At 47.7% G+C, this 22,736-nt stretch overlaps 1 protein-coding gene across 3 annotated transcripts in view; it reads left to right on the top strand.

The window, feature by feature from the left end:
* The first annotated feature begins 2,560 nt into the window (after positions 1–2,560).
* INSR (insulin receptor) overlaps positions 2,561–22,736 on the top strand; it is a 124,470-nt gene continuing 104,294 nt past the window's right edge. For 2 of the 3 annotated variants that reach the window (XM_082836262.1, XM_082836261.1), the window contains exons 1-2: positions 2,561–3,085; positions 19,770–20,321. In XM_082836262.1, the coding sequence (XP_082692388.1) occupies positions 2,986–3,085; positions 19,770–20,321 (652 nt within the window). In that variant the 5' untranslated portion in view covers positions 2,561–2,985. Of the gene's footprint in view, positions 3,086–3,406; positions 3,546–19,769; positions 20,322–22,736 lie in introns of those variants that run through there. The other variant, XM_082836263.1, reaches the window with a different exon arrangement.

Genomic DNA, 22,736 nt, shown 5'->3' with positions numbered 1-22,736 from the left:
CCACGCTTTCTATCACATCTGCTTTGTTCCGTCTGTGTCTCATTTTTGTTTTCTGAACCATTTGAGAGTAAGTTGCAGATATTATACTCCTTAACCCCTGCGTACTTCATTCAGTGTGTATTTCCTAAAGCCGGGGACATTCTGTTACGTCACTTCAGTACAATGATCAAAATTAATATTGATACAATACCATTGTCAGATTGACACACCCTTTTCAGTCTTCCCCAATTGCTCCAGTAATATCTCTTATTACAGAAGAAAATCCAAGAGCAACTTTGATCATTTAGTTAAGCCAGCTCTCTCCTCCATGAAGCTTCTATTTTTCCTTTTTTTAATTATTGACAAGCGTCCTGCAGCGAGATACTTGCAGACCGCGGAAATACCCTGTTACTTTTCAGACTTCCCACCATCACTTAGCATTCGTGGATGGCTCTTACCAGAACCAATTATTTTGGAGATTAGCAAATGGTGATTTTCTACTTCCATTCTATTGATTTTAATAAAAGGCAGAGGTTGACTTTCAACTTTTAGATGATTGTATTTTTTGGGGGGGGCACGGTGGTTTACAAAAGAAACAATGAGTTTTTTTGGGGAAGTGGGTGTGTCTTCATTTCCATCCAGCAAGTCACAACTACAATGATTCTCTTGACTTTATCCCCAACGTGGAAGTCTTGCGTCCTGAAAGATTTCCAGAGAGCATCACGTCCCCTGGAATTTCAGCAAATGCCACTGGCCTGGAATTGTTGGTGGCTTTTGGGGGCCCCTGTGGATCAGAGGGAAGCCCCTCAAAGAAGGGGAACAACATTGATCAGACCCACAATTCGTGGTACTCTGGGACTGCAGTTGCCTCTTGTCTGTTCTCCATGGGTCCATTCTTGCCCCATTGTCCACAGTGAGATATTATTGGAAAGAAAATCTGATTGTGTTAACCTTTCGGTGTAACCCTCTAATGCAACCCCGTTGCTTTCAGGATAAAGGTGGTGGTGGGGACAGCCCTTCACATGGCATATCAAGATTCTACCCTGTCTAGCTCAGTTTCCCCTCTTTTCTTTCTGTGTTCCAGCTACAATGCCTGGTTCAGTTGTGAGAACACCAACCTGTCCTCCTCTGGGCCTTTGCACATGCTGTTCCCTCTACCTGGAACACTTCCCTGCTGCTTCCCTGGGCTGGTTTCTCCTCAACCTCAGATTTCAGTTCAAAAATCACTTCTTCGGAGGATCCTTCAGTGTCTCCCCACCCCACCTTGTAACACATCTGATGTATAATTAACGCCCTTCTCCCCCCCTGGATTGTGAGGTCTACAAGGAAACGGATGGTGTTTATTTTGCTCCCTGCAAATCCCCATTACTTACTGCATGTTGATTCTTCCATTCAACAAATATTTATTATGCAATGGATATGTCAGGCACCGGGTATAAAATTGTGAACAAGACAGACAAGATTTCTGCCTTCCTGGGGTGGGGCGAAGACACAGGTAGGGATACTGGCGTGCTGTCAAGAACAGGGAGGGGAACAAAGGGAGGAAGGGCTGGGGAGCGTTTGCAAAGTGTGGTCAGGGAAGGCTCATTGGGACAGAGAGGTGAAGCCAGACACTGGAGGGACAGGAAAGCAGGAATAGGTTTGAGTTAAAAGGACAGTGGGCCCACCTCCTGGCAAATTAATATTTGCTTAATAGACGAGAGAAAGAACGAACGCCCTCAGACAAGAGTTGTGCTGGGTGCTTTGTCATACTTTATTTCTCCTGCAACTCCCCAAATCTGACCCGCAGGTATTGTTCACATGCATCATACAGGTGAGGCTGATCCAGAGAGAGGACTCTGGGTCTGCAGTGTTGAAAAACTGCGTGTGTCCATTTGTGTCATATCCAAGATCTCCACCGCCCGGTTTGCACTTTTGCGAGGTTCTGCACGTTCTCCAAGGGGTCATTTCTCCAACTTGAACCACAGACCGCGCGGAGGGGCCCAGGCCACCAGTACATTGAGCGCACGGGGCGCGCGTGCACGTGGCTGTCCCCAGGGGCCTGCGCTGGGCTGGGGAGTACTCGGGGTAGGACAGGGCGCCCGCGAGGACCAGACTCGCTGGCGGGACTGGGACGAGGGGGAGACGAGCACAACATTTAAGGGAGTAACAAAAAAACCGAGTAACCTAGATAAACAATATTTTAATGCAATATTTTTAAAAAATCAAAATGAATTTTCCAAAGTCCCATGATGAACAAAATAGCAAAACGTTAAACACAGGATCCGTCTCGCTGGGTCGGGCATCTGGGGCGCCCCCAGGCTCTGAGACGGGAGTCACGGGGCTGGAAGGGGCGCTCCGGCTGGGCAGGGATCTGTGGCGCCCCCTCGGCTAGGGCGCGCCGGGGGCCTCCAGCGCGGGGCCCAGGACAGGGACGCTGGCGGGTGGGGCGGGGCGGCGCCTCCCCCCTGTCGGTCCTCCCTCTACCCCTCTCGGGCCTCTCCCGGGCGCCGAGTCCCTTCCGAATCCGGATCCGCGCCGCCTTTTCCCGCGGCCCGCACGGGGCCCAGCTGACGGGCCGCGTTGTTTACGGGCCGAGCAGCCCTCGCTCCCGCCGCCCGCTCGCCACCCGCCTGCCCAGGTGCCCGCCCGCCTGTCCGCGCGTCCGTTTGTCCGCGCGTCCGAAGGTCTGAGCCCCCGAGCGCTCGGGGCCGAGAGTCAGGAGGCAGGGGCGCAGCGCCGGGCTCGGGGCCCTGAGATCGCGGGACGGGGCCCGGGCCGCGGTGGCCCGGAGTCGGGGCCGCTTCCACCGGGCCGCGTTGCCGGATTTGCGGCGGCGGAGGCCGCGCGCCCCTCCTGGGGCTGTTTCAAGGACCCTCCCGGGCGGAGGCTGCGGCCCCTGGGCCGCCCGCGTGGAAGAGAAGGACGCGCGGCCCCCAGCGCCTCTCGGGCGGCTGCTTTGGAGCATGCACCCCTCGGGCCGGCGCCGCGCGCTCTGATCCATCCGGACCCCGCGCTCCCGTAGCCATGGGCGCCGGGGGCGGGCGGGGGGCGGCGGCCGTGCCACTGCTGGTGGCCGTTGCCGCGCTGCTGGTGGGCGCCGCGGGCCACCTGTACCCTGGAGAGGGTGAGTCTGGGGGTCCGGGAGTGGGCGGGGACCAGCGCGGTGGGGAGGGGACCCTTTGCCAAAATAGAACCCCTGCTGTGGACTGAGAGCCCTCCTCCGTGGGAGGGCGGGTGGCCGGGACTGTAGCCCAGCCTCGCGGGGGGCGGGAAGCCGCTGACCTTGGCCTTTGCCCGCCTGGGCTCGCGGCTCCACGCTCCGCGTGCGGGCCCCGGGCTGGAGGAACCTTGCCCCAGTGCTCGCCCCTCCACGGGCGCCTCCCCCGAGCGCTCCTCGGACCTGTGCCGTGCCTGGACCTCCCCGAGCCCAACTGGCTCCGGAGACGGGACACGCGTCCTGAGTCGCCTCCGAGAAGTGGGGTTATTGGACACTCTCGGACAGCCAAGTTCCTGGGGCACAGACGGTTTGGAGCCGGAGTCGAGGGTGACGGACTGGGGAGGGGGTCCCTCGAGGGTCCCTGCTGGTAGGTGACGCTGCCCGGGGCGGGGAACTGTAGAATCCACCCCCCTCTTCCTCGTATCTAGACCCATGGCTACCCCGACTTCAGGTCCATGTTTACACTCTTGGGTTCTGTTTCCAGATATCGGGAGGCAAACTCTAGCGCCTTGGCAACAGCGCAGTTGTAGTAGCAGAGGTAGTGTCGGCTTTAATGATTATTGTAGTTAGTGTCACCAAATGCCACGGGCTGGTCGGTCTTATCTCTCTGGACCTTTTTTTTTTTTGACATTTTTTTGATGTGCACCATTTTGAAGTCTGTATTGAATTTGTTACAATGTTGCTTCTGTTTCACGTTTTGGTTTTTTGGCCGCTAGGCATGTGGGATATTAGCTCCCCGACCAGGGATCGAACCCTCACCCACTGCATTGGAAGGGGTAGTCTTAACCAGTGGACCGCCAGGGAAGTCCCTCTTTCTGGACCTTTGCGGCGGCCTCTTGAGGCTGATACCGTTGTTGGTCCATTTCGTAGGGAGTAAACTGAGGCTCAGGAAGGACACGTAACTCATTTGCCCCAAAGTCAGTGCCAGAGGGAAAAACGAACCTCTCCAGTGGTGCCAGGGCCCAAGGCTCTGGACTGCTGCCCACGGCCCATGTCCTCCCTAATAACCTTCCTCCTCTGCCCTTTTACCTGTCAGCTCCGGGAGGTCTCTAACCTGTGGTCATTCCAGCCCCCAAAGCCTCCCTCCTGAGTGTCCCTGTGCTGGCAGCCACCAGGGGCAAATCCCAGCATCCTTCTTGGGCTTCACAGCAGGTCTTCCCGGCTGCAGGTCAAGGACGGAAGAATCGTTTAAGAGAATGTAGCTGGGGTTTCCCACCATGATGGCTCAGGCCCTGCTTTCAAAATATCTGTTGGGTTACTTCTTCAGATTTCGCCATAAAAGGAGATCAGTCATGAGGAGGAAGGGGTCAAGGAGGGAAGAAACTGAAGTTCCTGAGCTCCCTGACGGTGAGCGAGGGGCGTGAGAAAACACACGCAGGCTCTGGAGTTGACAAACCGGGTTTGCTGAGCCCCTCTGCCAGTTAGGCACTGTCTCCAAGCACCCTGGTATACAGTCGGTGCTCCATGAAGGAGGGCGGCAAGTGGTTTAGGGTCTTGTTAAAAAAGTCCGAGACCAGTTGTTCGGCTTTGCGTATGTGTGTGTGGGCTCACCCCTGTATGTTTCCTTGCTTCTCTGTTCCTGGTAGCTTTGGTAATTAACGGTGGGTTTGTGCCTGGGCTTTCAGGGGTCCGTAGATGGGTTTTTCCGCTTCTTACTTGTTTACAGTTTCCACAGGGGCAGAGGTTTACGTTTCTTTCGTTCACTGCTACATTTCCAGAGCCTAGAGCAGTCCCTGGCACCTAGTAGGTATTTGATAAATATTTGTTCTAGATTCAACTCCTATCCTTCCTGTCCTCCCCAGGAGTCCAAGTCACAGCTGCTTTATTCTCCAAATAACTCCTAACTAACGAGAATATAAGCAAACACTCAGCGGGCGCGGTTCTATACACTTTGCATAGGTAATCTCGGTTAATCCTCACCACAGTGCTGGGAGGTAAGGCTTTCTGTCCTTTTGGAAGGTGAGGAACTTTGGCGAGATGGCAGAGCTGTGATTAGAACCCCAGTCTGTTAATAAAAGGTTTCTTAATAAAAGGTTCTTCTTTGGAGTCTGAACCTCCCCACCCCCGTGGTAAAGGTTAACAAAATACTACTGAAGAGATGACATGTGATGCCCTTTGGAGGTTTAGGGAGGGGCGTGAAACTTTACAGATGGCTTATCTCCAACAGCAACCAATATGGCATCTTGGCTGGGGTGGGTGAGGGTGGGGTAGAGGGAAATCAACGGGATTTTTAAGGACTGAGGACTCAGAGATGTCACATGGTGTGTGCCGTCCCACTTCGTCCCCCCATGGAGTCTCTGTGGCTTGGCTGACCTGGGCAATGGCTTTCCCCTCCATTTCTCCTCGGGTTGATCCGCTCCGGCCCGAGATGACCCGGGGCATTGCAAAGTCAGAGAATGAAGGCAAAGTGGGATTAATTACAGTGAAAACCCACAGAGTTTCGGCGGGGGTGGAGGGGTGGGCAGTGAGTTGTATCGTTGAGGTGTGAGATGCTGCTTTCAGATCCCACCGCATGTTTCTCCTGTGCGTTCTCTTGTGTGCTCCGGGACCCTTAGAGCAGAACTTCCGCTCGCCGGGTCACCTCCCTGGGGTTCTTCCCAGGCTTTGCTTCCCTCCTGGTGACCCACCCCTCGCCCTTGCCCCACTTACTCATAGAGGTCATTGGGGTGAGCCCCCTGGGGTCCCCACCTCACTCCACTCCATCGTTGACTTCCTTTCTTTTTTGATTAGAGCAGAACCTCTTGACTTCTCTGCTCTCGACATACGGGGTTGGAGAGCTCTTGGTTGCAGGGGGCTGTCCTGTGTATTTTAAGATGTTGAGCGCCATCCCTCATCTCTAGATGCCAGTAGCAATTCCCCTCTCCAAGTCATGACCACCAAAAGTGTCTCCAGACATTGCCAACTGTCCTAAGAATCACTGCATTTGGGGAGATAACTTTTTCCTTCTCTAGGACACTTACCCACCTGGGTGCCCTGCTCTCTCCCCTCTGTTTGTTCAGGGATCTCCATCTATCCAGGAGCCTTTCTCTTTTCAGCCTATAAACACTCAATACTCCCCTGGGCCCAATTACTCACCACTTACCTCTCACCTTCCCCTGCCAAGCCTCCCCTCCAATGGGTCCCCACCGCCCTCGCTCTCTCACCTTTCACCCACTGCTCTGCCCACGGCATCTGGCTTGTGTCTCCATCGCTTTGCCCATGGCGCGAGAGAAGGTCATCCCTCACCTCCCAATTGTAGCCTCACCCCAGTTGACTTCTCTGGGTTTTGCCCCCCCCCTGGAAGGCACCGTCTCCTGGTGAGTTTTCACCTGTGTCTGACTTCTCCCATCCTCTTTCTTCCTTTCCTCTGCTCCTTTCCTAGACTAAGATATTAGACCCTTCTTCCTAGAGGGCCATTCTCTACCCTTGACTCTCTCTGTCTCACTCGGTTTTTAATTTATATATGGTCAAAGCCTTTATCTAGAACAGGGGCCAAATCCTGCCCACCCACGCCAGTTTTTTTGTAAATAAAGTTTTACTGGCATGCAGCCATGCCCATTCGTTCATGCACCCTCTGTGGCTGCTTTTGTGCTCCACAGGCAGAGCTGAATAGTTGTGAGCGCGTGGCTCCCGACAATATTTACACTTGGGCCCTTTCCAAAGTTTGCCAACTCCTGATTTAGAACAAACTCCTTGAGAATCATGATGACATACCTCATAGCTTGTGTGGTCCCTGATACAACTTTGAATGAATCAAGTTAAATGAAGCGCCCGGGGATGCTGTGTTTTCCCCTTTACGGAGCAAGCTGTATTAATGAAATTTATACCATGTGCTGTGCTGAATGTAGGGGTTCCGATGGTGAGAAAATAACAGTGATGTTCCCTCCTTGTGTGTGTGTTTGTGTGTGTACGATCTTTGGATTTATTTGTTTAAACAGTCTTCTTGGCATTGAACGGGGATTCCGTGCTCCTGGCCCTGTCTCTAGTACCAAAAGAAAGTGGTATCTGCTGAGATGTTCTCTTGAGACCCGCCCTTATGTTAATTTCTATTAAGAACACATCGGGGTGGCTTGGGTTATGTTTTGCAACTTAAAAACCATATTTATGGGACTTCCCTGGTGGTCTAGTGGTTAAGACTTCCCCTTCCAATGCAGGGCATGCGGGTTCGATCCCTGGTAGGGGAGCTAAGGTCCCACATGCCTCCCGGCCAAAAAAGCAAAACATAAAACAGAAGCAATATTGTAAAAAGTTCAGTAAAGGCTTTAAAAATGGTCCACGTCAAAAAAAATCTTAAAAAAGCCGTATTTATGATTTTCAAGTTAAAATAATAACAGGTAGTGCATTCTCATTGCAAAAAAAATTATGAAAGTATAGAGAGGAAAAAACCAGAGTCCCCCTTTGTCCCTAAAACCATTGCATTTCTGTCCTGGGAAATGACCATGCTATCATTTGGGTGTATATCTTTATTTATTTATTAAAAAAATTTTTTTTAACGTAAGTACTGGCCAATGAATTTGTTTTCCTATTTTTTTAAAGTTTATTTTTTCTTGTGTGACTTTTTAAAAAAATAAATTTGTTTATTTTTATTTTATTTATTTTTGGCTGTATTGGGTCTTTGTTGCTGTGCGTGGGCTTTCTCTAGTTGCGGCCAGCGGGGGCTACTCTTTGTCGCAGTGTGCGGGCCTCTCATTGCGGTGGCTTCTTTTGTTGTGGAACACGGGCTCCAGGCACGCGAGCTTCAGTAGTTGTGGCACGTGGGCTCAGTAGTTGTGGCTCTCGGGCTCTAGAGCGCAGGCTCAGTAGTTGTGGCGCACGGGCTTAGTTGCTCCGCGGGATGTGGGATCTTCCCAGACCAGGGCTCGAACCCGTGTCCCCTGTATTGGCAGGCGGATTCTTAACCACTGCGCCAGCCAGGGAAGCCCGGTGCGTATCTTTAAACATTTTTATTTTTAAAATGGTCATACAGTAAAACTGACTTTTTTTTTTTGGTGCACAGTTTTTGCATTTTAGCCCCCGCATAGAGTTGTGTGGCTGTCCCCACAGTCGGGATACAGAAATGTCCCATCCATCACCACCCAGACTCCTTCCGGCCATCCCTTTATCGTTATGCCATCCCTACCTCAAACCCCTGGCAACACTGATCCTTCTCCATCCCTATAGTTTTCTCTAGACTTTAAAAAGTATCTTATGTTTGTCTTTCTCTTTCTGACTTACTTCACTAAGTATGACAATCTGTAGATCCCTCCATGTCGCTGCAAATGGCATTATTTTGTCCTTTTTTATGGCTGAATAATATTCCATTGCATATATGTACACCATCTTCTTTATTCATTCCTCTGTCGATGGACATTTAGGTTGCTTCCATGTCCTGGCTATTGTAAATAGTGTTGCAATGAACATTGGGGTACATGCATCTTTTCAGTATGGTTTTCTCTGGATATGTGCCCAGGAGTGGGATTGCTGGATCATATGGTAGCTCTATTTTTAGTTTTCTAAGAAACCTCCATACTGTTCTCCATAGTGGCTGCACCAATTTACATTCCCACCAACAGTGTAGGAGGGTTCCTTTTTCTCCATACCCTCTCCAGCATTTATTGTTTGTAGATTTTTTGATGATGGCCATTCTAAGCGGTGTGAGGTGATACCTCTAAAAAAATGGTACAAATGAACCTATTTACAAAACAGAAATAGAGTCCCAGATGCAGAAAACAAACTTATGGTTACCAAGGGGGAAGTAGGGGAGGGATAAATTGGGATTGACGTATACACACTACTATATATAAAATAGATGGCTAAGAATAACTTCCTGTATAGCGCAGGGAACTCTACTCAATACTCTGTAATGATCTGTATGGGAACAGAATCTAAAAAAGAGTGGATATACGTATATGTATAACCAATTCATTTTGCTGTAGAGCAGAAATTAACACAATACTGTAAATCAACTATACCCCAGTAAAAATTAACTTGAAATATTTTTTAAAGTATCTTATAATTGGATCAATCTTCTTAAAATTGAAAACCTAAGTACTCATTAGATTCTCATGATTCCTGGATTCCATATTTGTGAATTCCCCTATTCACTAAAATTTATTTGTAACTCCAAAATAAATAGCGCTTTAATGGTTATTCCTGGACATGCATCAAGTGGCAAAAAATTGGAATCATCTGACATGCATGTTCCAGCTCAGATCAAACAAGGTGACATCTTGCCTTCCTGTTGCATCTCTCCCCTTGTGAATTCATAAATCCCCAAGGATGAAAACAAATGTCCTTTAAAAAAATGTTTTTAATTGAAGTATAGCTGGTTTACAATTTTGTGTTAGTTTTTGGTGTACAGCAAAGTAATTCAGTTATACGTATGCGTATATATTCTTTTCCAGATTCTTTCCCATTATAAATTATTGCAAGATATTGAATATAGTTCCCTGAGCTATACAGTAGGTCCCTGTTGTTTATGTATTTTATATATAGTCGTGTGTATCTGTTAATCCCAAACTCTTAATTTATCCCACCCCCTTCCCTTTGGTAATCATAACTTTGTTTTTGATGTCTGTGAGTCAGTTTCTGTTTTGTATATAAGTTCATTCGTATCATTTTTTAAGATTCCACCTATAAGCGATATCCCATGATATTTGTCTTTGACTTACTTCACTGAGTATGATAAGCTCTACATCCATCCATGTTTCTGCAAATGGCATTATTTCATTCTTTTTTTTATGGCCGAGTAATATATTCCATTGTATATAAGCACCACATCTTCTTTATCCATTCATCTGTCGATGGACATTTAGGTTGTTTCCATGTCTTGGCTACTGTAAATAGTGCTGCAATGAACATTGGGGTGCATTTATCAGAGTTTTCTCCAGGTATATGCCCAGGAGTGGGATTGCTGGATCATAATGTAGTTCTATTTTTAGTTTTTTAAGGAACCTCCACACTGTTTTCCATAGTGGCTGCACCAATTTACATTCCCACCAACAGTGTAGGAAGGTTCCCCCAAAATGTCCTTTTTTGTGATGTATGTAGTGCCATGTTTTTCACACTTTCTTGTGCTTTTTGTTGGTGATTTTGTGGTTTACCATGGTCTGCATGCATAGTTCTGAAGTGCTGTCTAGGGTCCCAAGTACTAGAAGGCTGTGACGTACCTTCTGGAGAAAATACATTGGCTGGATAACTTTTCTCAGGCGTGAACTGTATAGTGTTTAGTGACTCAACAATGTATATTAAATAAGGTGTTTTTAAACAGAAACGCACATACAACAAGGTTATGGTATTGATGGAGTTGCAAATGAGTGTTCTTGAGAACACTTTGTTCCATAAACAAAGAGAATCTGCTGTAGGTGGTTTCCTATCACTGGGGTTTAAAATTTGTGAAACTGCGTTTGTCAGCATCCGTGTAGAATTCTTTTTGAACGCGTCCGCCCTTTTTGTCGTATTTTCATCTGGGCACAAATCCTTGGTTACCTCTCGGGAAGTTCATGAGACGGCACGAAACCCCTGGTCTGTGTCTTGAGGAGGGGTCTCCCGTGTTCTGCTGACCCTGGTGCCAGGGAGCGCCCCAGTGGCTTTCAGGGGTTTAGAAACATATTTCGTTTCTGGCAGAGCGAGGTTTGCTGTTCTCTGTTGCCCAGTGCAGACTGGATATCAGTGCCAGTTGGAGTTCACGGCAGACAGATGAGGATTAAAATTTGATGTCAAATCTGAGTGTTTCTTTCAGTTCCTTAAGGGTGTGGTGTCCCGTCAGGTTTATAGGTTAGCTTCTGTTTTGTGTTCAGGAAGAGCAGCCTGTTACCAGGAGGTTCTCGCTTCTCTCCTATGCCTTTGTGGTAATGTGGAAAACATAGGTACTTTCCAAAAACTGTGTTTGTTAACGGTGCGGAAAAAGGTAGTGTGGTTGGACACAAAGGGATAGAGGGCAGGGCTCCACCTGTTTTCTGATGGCCTTTCTTGATTTCTTGTGGCTAATCTGTTTTCAAAGACGTATCCTGTTTCCTTACAGAAGATCAGAAAAGGGGTGAATTCTCACTGAGGTGTTCCTTCCTAATTATATCCAGTTACATTGTATCGAAGACATCTGCTACTTTTTTGTTCTTGCAAGACTTCTCTTGGTTTTCTTTCTGGTGTCTTCTGTGGGCAGTATCCATCCTTATTTGTACACACGAGGAGGTAGGACTCCGGAAATGTCACGGAAGCCCCTTATCATCTTGTGGTTGGATGTGTGATGTCCTTGGGATTACAGAACTATGGAACTGACTGGAGGAATTAGCCTAGATGTCCCAGAGCTTTCAGACAGGCTTGTAGAAGGTGTTGGTGTCAGTATGACTATGCGTCTTTGGTCCCCTCTCTGGTTCCCTGGCCTTAACTATTGTGCTCGCCAGAGGCACGCCCCCCTTCCATCCTTTTCTCCTCCTGGTTTTATCACCTACTCTCATCCCTTCTGCCAGCATCCGCCCCTTTTCCCAAGCTCCAGATCCACATCTTCCCAGTGCCCTCTGGACCCACATCTGGGAGCATCCCAGAGCCCCTACGGACTCAACATGCCCCAACCTGAGCCTGTTGTCCTTGCCACCCTAAACTGGTCCTCTCCGGTCCCCTCCAGGTTCACTAAGAGAGGAGCCTCACTTCTTCCCCCTCTCTTCCACCTCCCTGGGAACCAAGTCCCCTTGATGCTAATCCCTTGTACCCACCCCCAGAATAGGCCCCCCAGGCCATGCCGTAGATGTGGTCCCAGAGTGCCTCGTCCAGTACCTTCTCTTCCCTGCTGCCAGAGAGAGTTTTCTACTTCCTGCTTTGGTCCCTCTGTAGCTGCCAGCTCGGTCCATACCCCTGGCAGCGGAGCCTGGCCTCAGCTGTGTGGTGCGCCATCTCACTTCGCCAGGCTCACGACTGCAGTTCCTTGGGGCTCCCTCTTCTTCCATGTGCTTGCATTTGCTTCCTGTGCCCCAAGCACCCTTCTTCCCCCTTTTCACCCATGGATGCCTGCCTGCTCCTTATGGAACCGGGTCAGAGGCCTCCTTCCTCCCCTCTCTGGCTTCGTCACCCACCCCATTCTCCTTCCCTTTCAGTACAGACTGGGTATATCTGTCTGGGTCCCCATAGACATAGGTCTGCACGTTGGAGGTGCGTTCTAGTGAAACACTGACTGCATGGGAAATGAAACCATACTCCTAAGTGTGGGTTGGGGGAGGAATTGATACATGTTTGTCCAAAGCAGGAAGCAAAGTCTAGCCCAGAGGGGGCAGGTCCTGGAGAGGATAGGATGGCTTGAAGTTAGGAGCAAAAGGTTTGGCTGAAAAAGAACTGCTATGGTTTGAATGGCCACCTCCCTCCTCCCCATTCATGGGTTGCAACCTTAACCCCCAACGTGACTGTATTTGGAGAGAGAGCTTTTAGAAGGTAATTAAGGTTAAATGAGGCCATAAGAGGACGGCCCTAAACTGATAGGACTGGTGACCTTAAGAGAAGAAGGAGACAGAGAAAGATCTCTCCCTTTCTGCACGCATTCACCAAGGAAAGACCACGTGAGGACACAGTGAGAAGTCGGCCGTCTGCAAGCCAGGAAGAGAGCTCGCACCAGAAATTGACCATGCTAGCTACCTTGATCTTGGACTTCCAGCCTCAGAGCTGTGAGAAATAAATGTCTGCTGTTTAACCCCACCAGTCTATGGCATCTGGTTATTGGAGCCCAAGCTGACCAAGACAAGAACTGAGGTCAGAAGTGGCTCTGAAACACAGCATCTAGGAACTCAGGTAGACTAGATGGGTGTGGGTCTAGCTTTCTTTGAAATTCGTGGGAGCCAGTCCACCGTGCTTATGAGGTTCCCTCTAGCAACAGTCAACAGCCCCAAAGAAGGCCTCTGATGGCTTGATCCTGGAGCCAAGTGCTCAGAGGAATGGGTGGGGCAGAAGAATGGGAGCTGGAAAGAGCCCCTGCTGGAGAGGTGGCCCAGGTTGGGTAGACAGTACGTCTGTCCTACTTGAGGCCCTATCATATCCTTGGGGACCTTGTTTAAAATTCAGATTCTTGGGCCTGGCTCCCAGAGATATTGATTCATTTGGTCTAGAGCTGGGCCTAGGGATCTGCATTTTAACATACACCTGCCGCCCCAGGTGATTCTGATGCTGTCGGTCCACAGAACACACTTTGAGGAGCCCTGTGTGATGGCTAAGGGCACAGGTGCTGGTGCCCTGGGGACCTATGTGATGGACTGAATTGTGTCCGCCCCCCCCCGCCCCCCGCCAAATTAACGTGTTGAAGTCCTAACCCTAACACCTCAGAATGTGACCATCTTTGGAGATAGGGTCTTTAAAGAGGTAATCAAGGTAAAAATGAGATAATTAGGGTGGCCTCTAATAAGACTGATGTCCTTATAAGAGGAGATTAGGACACAGACACACACAGAGGGACGACCGTGTGAGGACACAAGGAGAAGACAGCCATCTACAAGCCAAGGAGAGAGGCCTTAGAAGGAATCAATCCTGCTGACACCTTGTTCTTAGACTTCTAGCCTCCAGAATTGGGAGAAAATAAATTGATCTTGTTTAAGCCACCTGGTCTGTGGTCCTTTGTTAGGGTGGCCCCAGTGGACTCATATACTGGGTTTAAATCCCAGGTCTGTCTCCTCCTTGCTTTGTGACCTTGAGGAGGACATGTTCCTCTCTGAGCCTCAGTTTCTCTCCTCTTCTAGAAAATCTATCTGGGCGACAGTTTGCCTGTTGCCTGCACCCTCGGGATATTTACTGCCCTTCCGTTTCCGGCAATTTGCAGCAGAATCCATCTCACACGCTCTGGCTGAAGTCAATTTTTATTTTTTAGTTTTGGCTGTAACCCATGGCATGTGGGATCTTAGTTCCCCGACCAAGGATCGAACCCGTGCCCCCTGCATTGGGAGCGCAGAGTCTTAACCACTGAACCACCAGGGGATTTCTTGGCTGAAGTCAATTTTAAAGAGCCAGTCTTTCAGGCAGGTGGAGAATCTTAAGGGTATCTGGTACCTCGGTGTGCCCAAGTTCTAATTTATGAAGGGAATAAATCTGGGAATTGGTTCCATGCATCTTAGAGTGGAGAACTAATATATACACGTGACCAGATCCCAGTTCTCTTCTGTTCTTCATACCTTTCATCATGCGATCGTCATCATTTACAGGTGAGGAAACTGAGGCACACAGAAATTGAGTTTATGGCTCAGGATTATACAGCTGACAGGTGCCCGTGCTGGAATGGGAAGCCAGATCTGTTGGGTTTCTGGCATGCCCTGAAACGGGTGTGGGTGGTGGCCTGACACCTGAACCCAAGGCTTGTTGGCTGGCATGCCTGAATTTTGGAACAAGCCCTGTTAAGACTGGAAGTAATGCAGGGAGGAACGTGTGGCCCCAGATACGTCACCAGGGAGCATTTGAAGAACGTCGAGACTAAGGAATGAGTACATTCAGGCTTGAGAGCAGAAAGTATAACTCTAGCATTGTAAGGGAGTTTCAGGATCTTCTAGATACCTCTCTCCCAGATCCTTAGTACCTCTTTGCTGTCTTCATGATAGAGAGAAAACCAGGGGAGAGGGGACACTTTCCAAGATGGCTCTCGTGTCAGTCTTCTCTCCTTCTGGAAAATTTTTAGATTCTTCTGGCCGAGGGGGAACTTCTAGACCAGCACTGTTCAACAGAACGGTCTGCTTTGATGGAAATGGTCTATAGCTATGCCATCCAATATGGCGGCCACTATCTACATGGTGCTCTTGAAATTATGGCCAGGGCAGCTAAATTTTTACTTTTATTTAACTTTAATTCATTTAAATGTAAAAAATGTGAATGTAAAGTCTTATTTAACATTAGTTGATTGAAATGTCAAAAAAAATCAATGCTTGATTCTGTTATTGAACAACTCTTTTGCTTGGAACAACTTGGGGATACCAAGAACCTACCTTTTCAGTGATTTGTTTTGTGAAATCTGCATATACAGATTGAGTATTTCTGATAAAAATGTAGCATCTGAATTGAGACCTGGTGCAAGTGTATAAAACACGTGGCGTTGGGGAGGCATAGTGTGAAAAAAATCCCATAGATTTTTTTTTTTTGTATTGCTTACATGCTGAAGTGAAGTTTTGGGATACGTTGGGTTAAATTAAGAATATTTAATTTCACTGTTTCTTGTTTACCTTTATAGAGAAAATTTTAAATTCTGTGTGGCTCGCATCATGTTTCTATTGGATAAGGCTGCTCTAGGCCCTACACACCCTTGTGACCTACAGCGACAGGCTACAGCTCTTGACCTTCCAGTGAAGTAGGCAGAACTTATTGCACTGTTTGTGTAGGTTTTAGTTCTGGTGTTACCTCCTCCGGGAAGCCCTCCTTGATTGTCCTGGACTTAGTCAAATAGCTCATTTTCATTATCTCTTCTAGCCCCTGAAGCTGTCCTTGAATAACTGAGATCTCCTCCTCAGTTATACTTTCAGTTGATTTGGGTAGTTAATAGCAACTAGTAGTCTGTGAGATCCAGGGCAGACTCTGTCTTATTCCTTTTATTTATTTATTTTAACATCTTTATTGGAGTATAATTGCTTTACAATGTTGTGTTAGTTTCTGCTGTATAACAAAGTGAATCAGCTATATGTATACACGTATCTCCCTATCCTATTGTCCTGTCCCTCTTGTCCTATTCCTTGAAGCACTTCCAGTCCTTGGAACAGCAGAAACAGGTCCTCAGCAGATAGTTGCTGAAGGAGTGAACGAAAGAAACTGTCTTTAACAAGCTTCCTCCAGGTTGTCACTGCATGAACATTATTTCATCGTTTCCTTATTTAAGTCAGATTCACCTGCTTCTTAATTTGGTATGTTTTTAAAGAACAAAGGCGGAGAAACTGTAACATAGTTCAAGCATAAACTTTGCATTTAATTGCTGGGTTGAAATCCTAGCATTACCCCTTAAAACTCAGCCTGTGTGAGTTTGATTTGCTCATCACAAAAATGGGCATGGACCACATTTCGTTTATCCGCCTCCTCTGGGATTATTCTGAGAATTCATCAAGAGAACGTACCTGCCAGAACATGGCCAAGTGCTTTACATGGGAATTGTTATTAGCTGTCACCAGGACCCCCCATCCTCCCCCGGTCCTCATGGTCCTTCCCTTCCTGTGTGTAGAGTGCTGATTAACCAGGTGTCACTTACTGAGGACCTGAAGCATCTTTCAGTTCCCACCCAGAAGTATTAAAAGCCAGTACAAGGTCTGACACCTACTGCTGGCACCATCTCTAACATCCTCTGGGTATTTTCTGTTCACGCAGTGAATTGCTCTATTGTCTTAGACTAATAGGGACACGTACAGCTTTAATGAGTTGAGTTAGAGTCATTGGAGATTTAAAAGAAAAAAGCCGTTCTTTGTTGTCCACTACAGTTATAGTTGCTTAATTTTTAAATAACAACTTTATTGAGATCGAATTCAATACCATACCATTCACCCATTTAAAGTTTAAGTTTAGTGGTTCTTAGTACATGCACAGAGTTGGGCCACCATCACTACAATCAATTTTAGAACATTTTCATCACCCCCCAGAGAAATCACATACTCCTTAGCTGTCACTCCTCATTTTCCCCTCTCAAAGCCCCTTGAAACCACTAATCTACTTTCTAGGGTTTTGCCTATTCTGGACATTTCATGTAAATGGAATCATGCCACATGTGGTCTTTTGTGACGGGCTTCTTTCACTGAGCCTGATGTTTTCAAGGTTCATCCCTGTTGTAGCAGGTGTCAGTGCTTCTCCCCTGTTATTGCTGAATTATCTTCCTTTGTATGGACATGCCACATTTTGTTTATTCATTTGTCAGTTCATGGACATTTGGCTTGTTTCCACTTTTTGTCTATCACGAATAATGATGCTCTGGGCATTTGTACACACATTTCTGTGTGGACCTGTGTTTTCATTCCTCTTGGGTATCTACCTGGGAGTGAAGTTGCTGGGTTATATGGTAACTCTTTGCTTAACCTTTTGAGGGACTGCTAGTCTATTTTCCACAACAGCAGCTGTACCATTTTCCATTCCCACCAGTAATGTAGGAGGGTTCTGATTTCTCCACATCCTCGTCAACACTTGTTATTGTCTGTCTTTTTCATTTTAGCCATCCTGGTAGGAGTGAAGTGGTATCACTGTGGTTTGGATTTACATTTCCTGGATGTCCAACAGCTGGTTAATCTTTGAATGCATATTCGTATCTGATTTTGGTTCTGACACAACTTGGGGAGGATGGTGGGCTGGTGTTCTTTGTACCTGTATCGATTTCACAATTTCGTGTGCATGTGTGTGTAAAACATACAGTGTGAGGCTCAGGCTTGAGAAACCCAGACCTGTGGCTGAATCTAAGCTGTATACTGCCAGATATAATACAGGACACCAAGTTAAATTTGAATTTAACATAAACGATGAGTAATTTTTAAGGATAAGTATGTCTCAAACGTTGCATGGGATATACTTATCCTAAAAGGTACTTGCTGCTCATCTGAAATTCATAGTTAACTGGGCGTCCTGCATTTTTATTTGCTAAATCTGGCAACCCTGAATGTTACTGGTGGGTCGTATGTCCTTGACTGACTGGCTTTGCCTCCTAGAGATCCAGTTTTCCCTTCTGTGGGGTGCGGATGAAGCTTGTTGGGAGGTGTCAGTGGCGTGGTACCTGTCCAGACCTCTGTATGTAGATGCTGTTGATGTGACTGAAGCTGGGAGCCTCAGCCTTGGGTGGCATGAGTGTGTGGGGCTGGAACTGCCATCCCGGTCCCCTTGAAGCTGCCTCCCGATTTCTGAGTGAGTGAGCGTATGTGTGTGTGTTTGCGTTTTGGCAAGGAGAGGCTGTCTGAAGAATTCAGTTCTACTGAATGTTAACTCCAATATAAGGAACACAGGAGGAGGGAAAGATCCAAATAAGTATATGGAGGAAAGGAAATCAGAGAAGGCTTCCTGGAGGAGGTGACATTTGAACTGGATCTTGAAGGATGATGAGCTGGATTTCAAAATAGGGAGCTAAGGTATAAAGGACTTTGACAGTCAGAGGGGCTAGGGCTACCCTGTTTAGTCCAGTAGCCACTAGCTACATGTGTCTATTTCTGTTTACACTATCTAAAGTAAAATCAAATATTCAGTTCCTCAGTCTTATATCAGTCGCATTTCAAGGGCTAGACAGCCACAAATGGCTGGTGGCTTCCATAATGGCCAGTGTATATATAGCACATCTCTATCATTGCAGAAGTTCTGTTGGACTTTGTTGGACTAAGGCAAGGGTCACCAAACTACCACCCCAGGGGCAAACACCAACCCACAGCCTGCTTTTATAATAAAGTTTTATTGGAACACAGCCATATCCACTCACTGTCTCTGGCTGCTTTTGAGCTATAATGGCGGAGTGGAGTAGTCTAAACAGAGACTGACTGCAAAGCTCAACATATTCGCTATCTGAGCCCTTACAGAAAATATTTTCCCACCCTGGTCTAGGGGAATGAAGGCACGGAGCCTAGAGGTGACACCGTGATATGTTTGGGAGAAATGAACAGCAACAAAATAGCTGACATTAATTGAGCACGTACTGTGTGCCAGCCACTGCTTGGGTGCCTGCATTATTTCACTTATTCCTCTTCATAGGTCATGTTTTAGGGAAGGCTTGGGAAGGCCCCCTTGGAATTGGAGAGTAGTGGGCAGGCCTGTTTCACATGGTGCAGGGGGTGGTGGGGCAGAACCTTGAGGGCCGCGAGAGGAAAGTGCAGGGTCATGGGGAGACATAGAGGGTGTCAGAGCAAGGGAGGGACCACCTGCAGGAGAATGGGTGTGCAGGGTGTTTGTGCAGGGGAGATCAGAGTCTCTGGGAAGCCCTTGCCACACCCAGGTAAAAGGTAATTAGACCTTGGCTGCCTGCCAGGAGGGCGGATTGGGAACGGTACGCGGGTCTCTCACTGTTGTGGCCTCTCCCGCTGTGGAGCACAGGCTCCGGACGCGCAGGCTTAGCGGCCATGGCTCACGGGCCCAGCCGCTCCGCGGCACGTGGGATCCTCCCGGACCGGGGCACGAACCCGCGTCCCCTGCATCGTCACGTGGACTCTCAACCACTGCGCCACCAGGGAAGCCCCTCCTTGCCCCATTTCTGATGTGGGCACCTTTATCCCCATAAATCCATTTCCTGAAGATCTTCCACACCGACTCACTGGGGACGGCTCCCCTTTCCCCTTCCACACCTGCTGCATTACTCAATCCCCTGTAATCCCAATGTCTTCATTGCATCATATTTGATGCGATGCTTTTAAGGCTTCTAATGGGTCCTGCCAAAGGAATGATGATGATGATGATTTGCCTTTCAGGAGTAATTACTTAGGCACAGACACCTTACAGAGAAAGCCACTGAACTGGGCTGGCTGTAGAATTTACAGGGTGCAGTTCAGAATGAACTTGGGACCCCTCACTCAAAAATGATTAAGGATTTCAAGACGGAAGAGCAGTAAGCCAAGGGCAGGGCCCTTCTGAGCGGGCGTGGGACCCAGGTCACATGCCCATGTGGCTGGCCCTGCCACTAATTCTTATAAACCATCCGTGGGGTGTTTGTTCACCTGTCTTGCTCTCTGCTTGTTTGCGCTTCTAGTGTGCCCCGGCATGGATATCCGGAATAACCTCACCCGGCTGCACGAGCTGGCCAACTGCTCGGTCATCGAAGGACACTTGCAGATCCTATTGATGTTCAAAACGAGACCTGAGGACTTCCGAGACCTCAGTTTCCCCAAGCTCATCATGATCACTGATTACTTGCTGCTCTTCCGGGTCTATGGGCTGGAGAGCCTGAAGGACCTGTTCCCCAACCTCACGGTCATCCGGGGCTCCCGCCTCTTCTTTAACTACGCGCTGGTCATCTTCGAGATGGTTCACCTGAAGGAGCTTGGCCTCTACAACTTGATGAACATTACCCGGGGCTCCGTTCGCATCGAGAAGAACAATGAACTCTGCTACCTGGCCACTATCGACTGGTCTCGCATCCTGGATTCCGTGGAGGATAATTACATCGTGCTGAACAAAGACGACAATGAGGAGTGTGGGGACATTTGTCCAGGCGCTGCGAAGGGCAAGACCAACTGCCCTGCCACCGTCATCAACGGGCAATTTGTGGAGCGGTGTTGGACGCACAGCCACTGCCAGAAAGGTACGTTGAGGTTTTGGGGGGTTCTAAGCCATTTCTCGTGGCTTGTTCATTAGAAAGAAGCTGGAGATATTCACTAGCTCAGGTGGTGGCAAACCGTTTTTGCAAAGACTCAGATGTTAAATACTTTAAACTTTGAGGTCTGTATGGTCTCTGTTGCAACTACTCAGCCCTGCCATTGGAGCGGGAAAGCAGCCACCCTGCAAGGAGGCGCAATAAACAAGTGGGCGTGGCGGTGTTTCAATAAAACTTTATTTACAAAACCAAGTGTTGGGCCGTATTTTGCCAACTCCTGAGCTAGATGGTTGAATGTTCCTCTTGCTTGAGAGACCAGATGAGAATGGGCTTTACTGTCAAAAACAAAACAAAACAAGAACAAATGTATTTCTTACCTGATTCCAGAAGTATGACTGCTTGGGGTAGACATTTGGAAAAAGAACTGTGTAAAGGATAAAAGCAAAACATCCTTATTTCACAGTTTTGGGGGGATACTTGCTGCTAGTGGCTCTGTTGTGTCTGAGTTTAGTTAACTTTCTCTGTCGCTGGGCATTTAGATTATTTCTAGTTTCCACAAAGAGGGATGAACGTTTTGGTGTCAAAGCTTTATCGAACATTTTTTTTTTTTCCTTTGGGTTTTGCTCTTCCAGAAGTGAAATTTCTGGGTCAAAGTTTCTTGATACCGATTGCCAAATGGCTTTCCGGAAACGTACCAACGGACACTCCTCCTAGCAATGGCTGAGAGGGAACACCTTGGCTAGCTTTGAGTGTTGTTTGAAAAATCTTTCATAATTTACTGGAAGGAGGAGCTGGTGTGTTGTCATTGTTTCTATTTGCATTTCTTTGATTGCTATCAGGGTTGAACCTTTTAAAACATGTTTATTTATCATTTGGGTTTTCTCTTCCTGTTCATATCCTTTGTCCATTTATCTTTTAGTACCTTAGTGGTTTTTGAAGTATTAATCTGCATGTTGTTTTCATAGCAAAGACTGTTAACTCTTTGCCAGTTATGTTTTCAGGTGTTTCTGTTCAGGTGTTTCTGACGAATCTACTCTGGCTGTCAGTTGCCAGAGAAGCTTAAAATGTTTATGGAGTTCAGAGCTGGGTTTGTGCATGCCTCTCATTATTTTATGCTTAGAAAGTCCCTTTCTATCCATAAAATGAACGTATCTTTCCTCCAAATTTTCTATAACTTTAATTATTATCGTTAAAAAAATTTTTGTCCTGGGCATTTGGGACCTGTTTGTGTACATGATTCAAAAGGGTATCCATTTCCCCCCAAACAACTAGTTGGCGTCTCAACCCCAGGTATTGCAGAAATTTACCTGTTCGTCATCAATTTGGGGTCGTTTCTGGGTATCCATAAATATGTCTGCCCTTTCTTGCACCGGGGCTGTTACTTTTCTAATACGTATAGTTTGATAATGTTTTGATATCCAGGAAGTCTAGTTCCACACACACACTCGTTACTTGTTTATTGTTTTATTGACTTTTTTCACACGTTGTGAAATCCCCTGGGAAGACTTAGCAAATGTGAGATGGAGAAAGTGAGGAGGGGGGGCTTAAGGGTTGTATCACAAAAGATAAGGGAAGGGAGAAAGGAGGGTCTTCTCACCTGAGCCCAAAGCTATGGGGAAGCCACACAGGGTGAGTCCTGAGTAGAATCTATAGACTCAGCAGGGAGGACTCCTTCGAGCCCCAGGGAGTCCTTCCATTCTGTGAATGCTGGAAGGGAGGAAACAAGGAGGTGAGAGAGTGGAGACCTCTCTTTTGAGAGGGCGGTTGGTGAAGGAAAAGAGAATCTGGTGGTTTGTAGATATAGGAGGGAACGATGATTATTATATTGTGGAAAAATCTTGAGAACGTCGGTAGGTCAGGGACGCAGAGAAGCCAAGCTATGACCAAGAAGAAGGATCAAAGCTGGGGCAGAGTCTTGGCTGAAGTAGAGGACCACCCGTGGGTTTGGAATTTCGTAGAACAGGGAGACTTCGAGGTGGGGGTGGGGGTCGGGGTGTGGGTGAATAAGTTGGGTGGGAGAGACCATTCAGATGAATTTGGAGGTGAGGGGGTGGTGTTCTCTGATGGTGAGGGGAGGAGAGGCTGTGTAGGACCTACCATGTTACAAGGACACACAGCTGCAAGGGGAGCCCCGTTATCTTTGTTTTAGAGACCAGAGAGGTTACTTAACTTGCCTAAGGCCACACAGCTAAGAAAAGATGGCTGGGGTTTGCACTGCATCTGAGACACAAAAATAGTTGTGTGTGTGTGTGTGTGTGTGTGGTGTGTTGTGTGTGTGGGTGCCCCCCTCTGTTTAAAGACGGGTGAGCTACTTATAGCTGGGGTACCAGGGAAAACAGTGCATAGTCTTTTATCTCAATGCTCAGTTTTCCAAATTCAGGTTCTTGTTTGAAATGCTCCAGG

Source organism: Leucopleurus acutus (assembly GCF_964270905.1).
Source record: "Leucopleurus acutus genome assembly, chromosome: 3".
Lineage (NCBI taxonomy): Eukaryota > Metazoa > Chordata > Mammalia > Artiodactyla > Delphinidae > Leucopleurus > Leucopleurus acutus.
The sequence above is the reverse complement of the archived record's forward strand: the minus strand, read 5'-3'. Positions and strand labels throughout refer to the sequence as shown.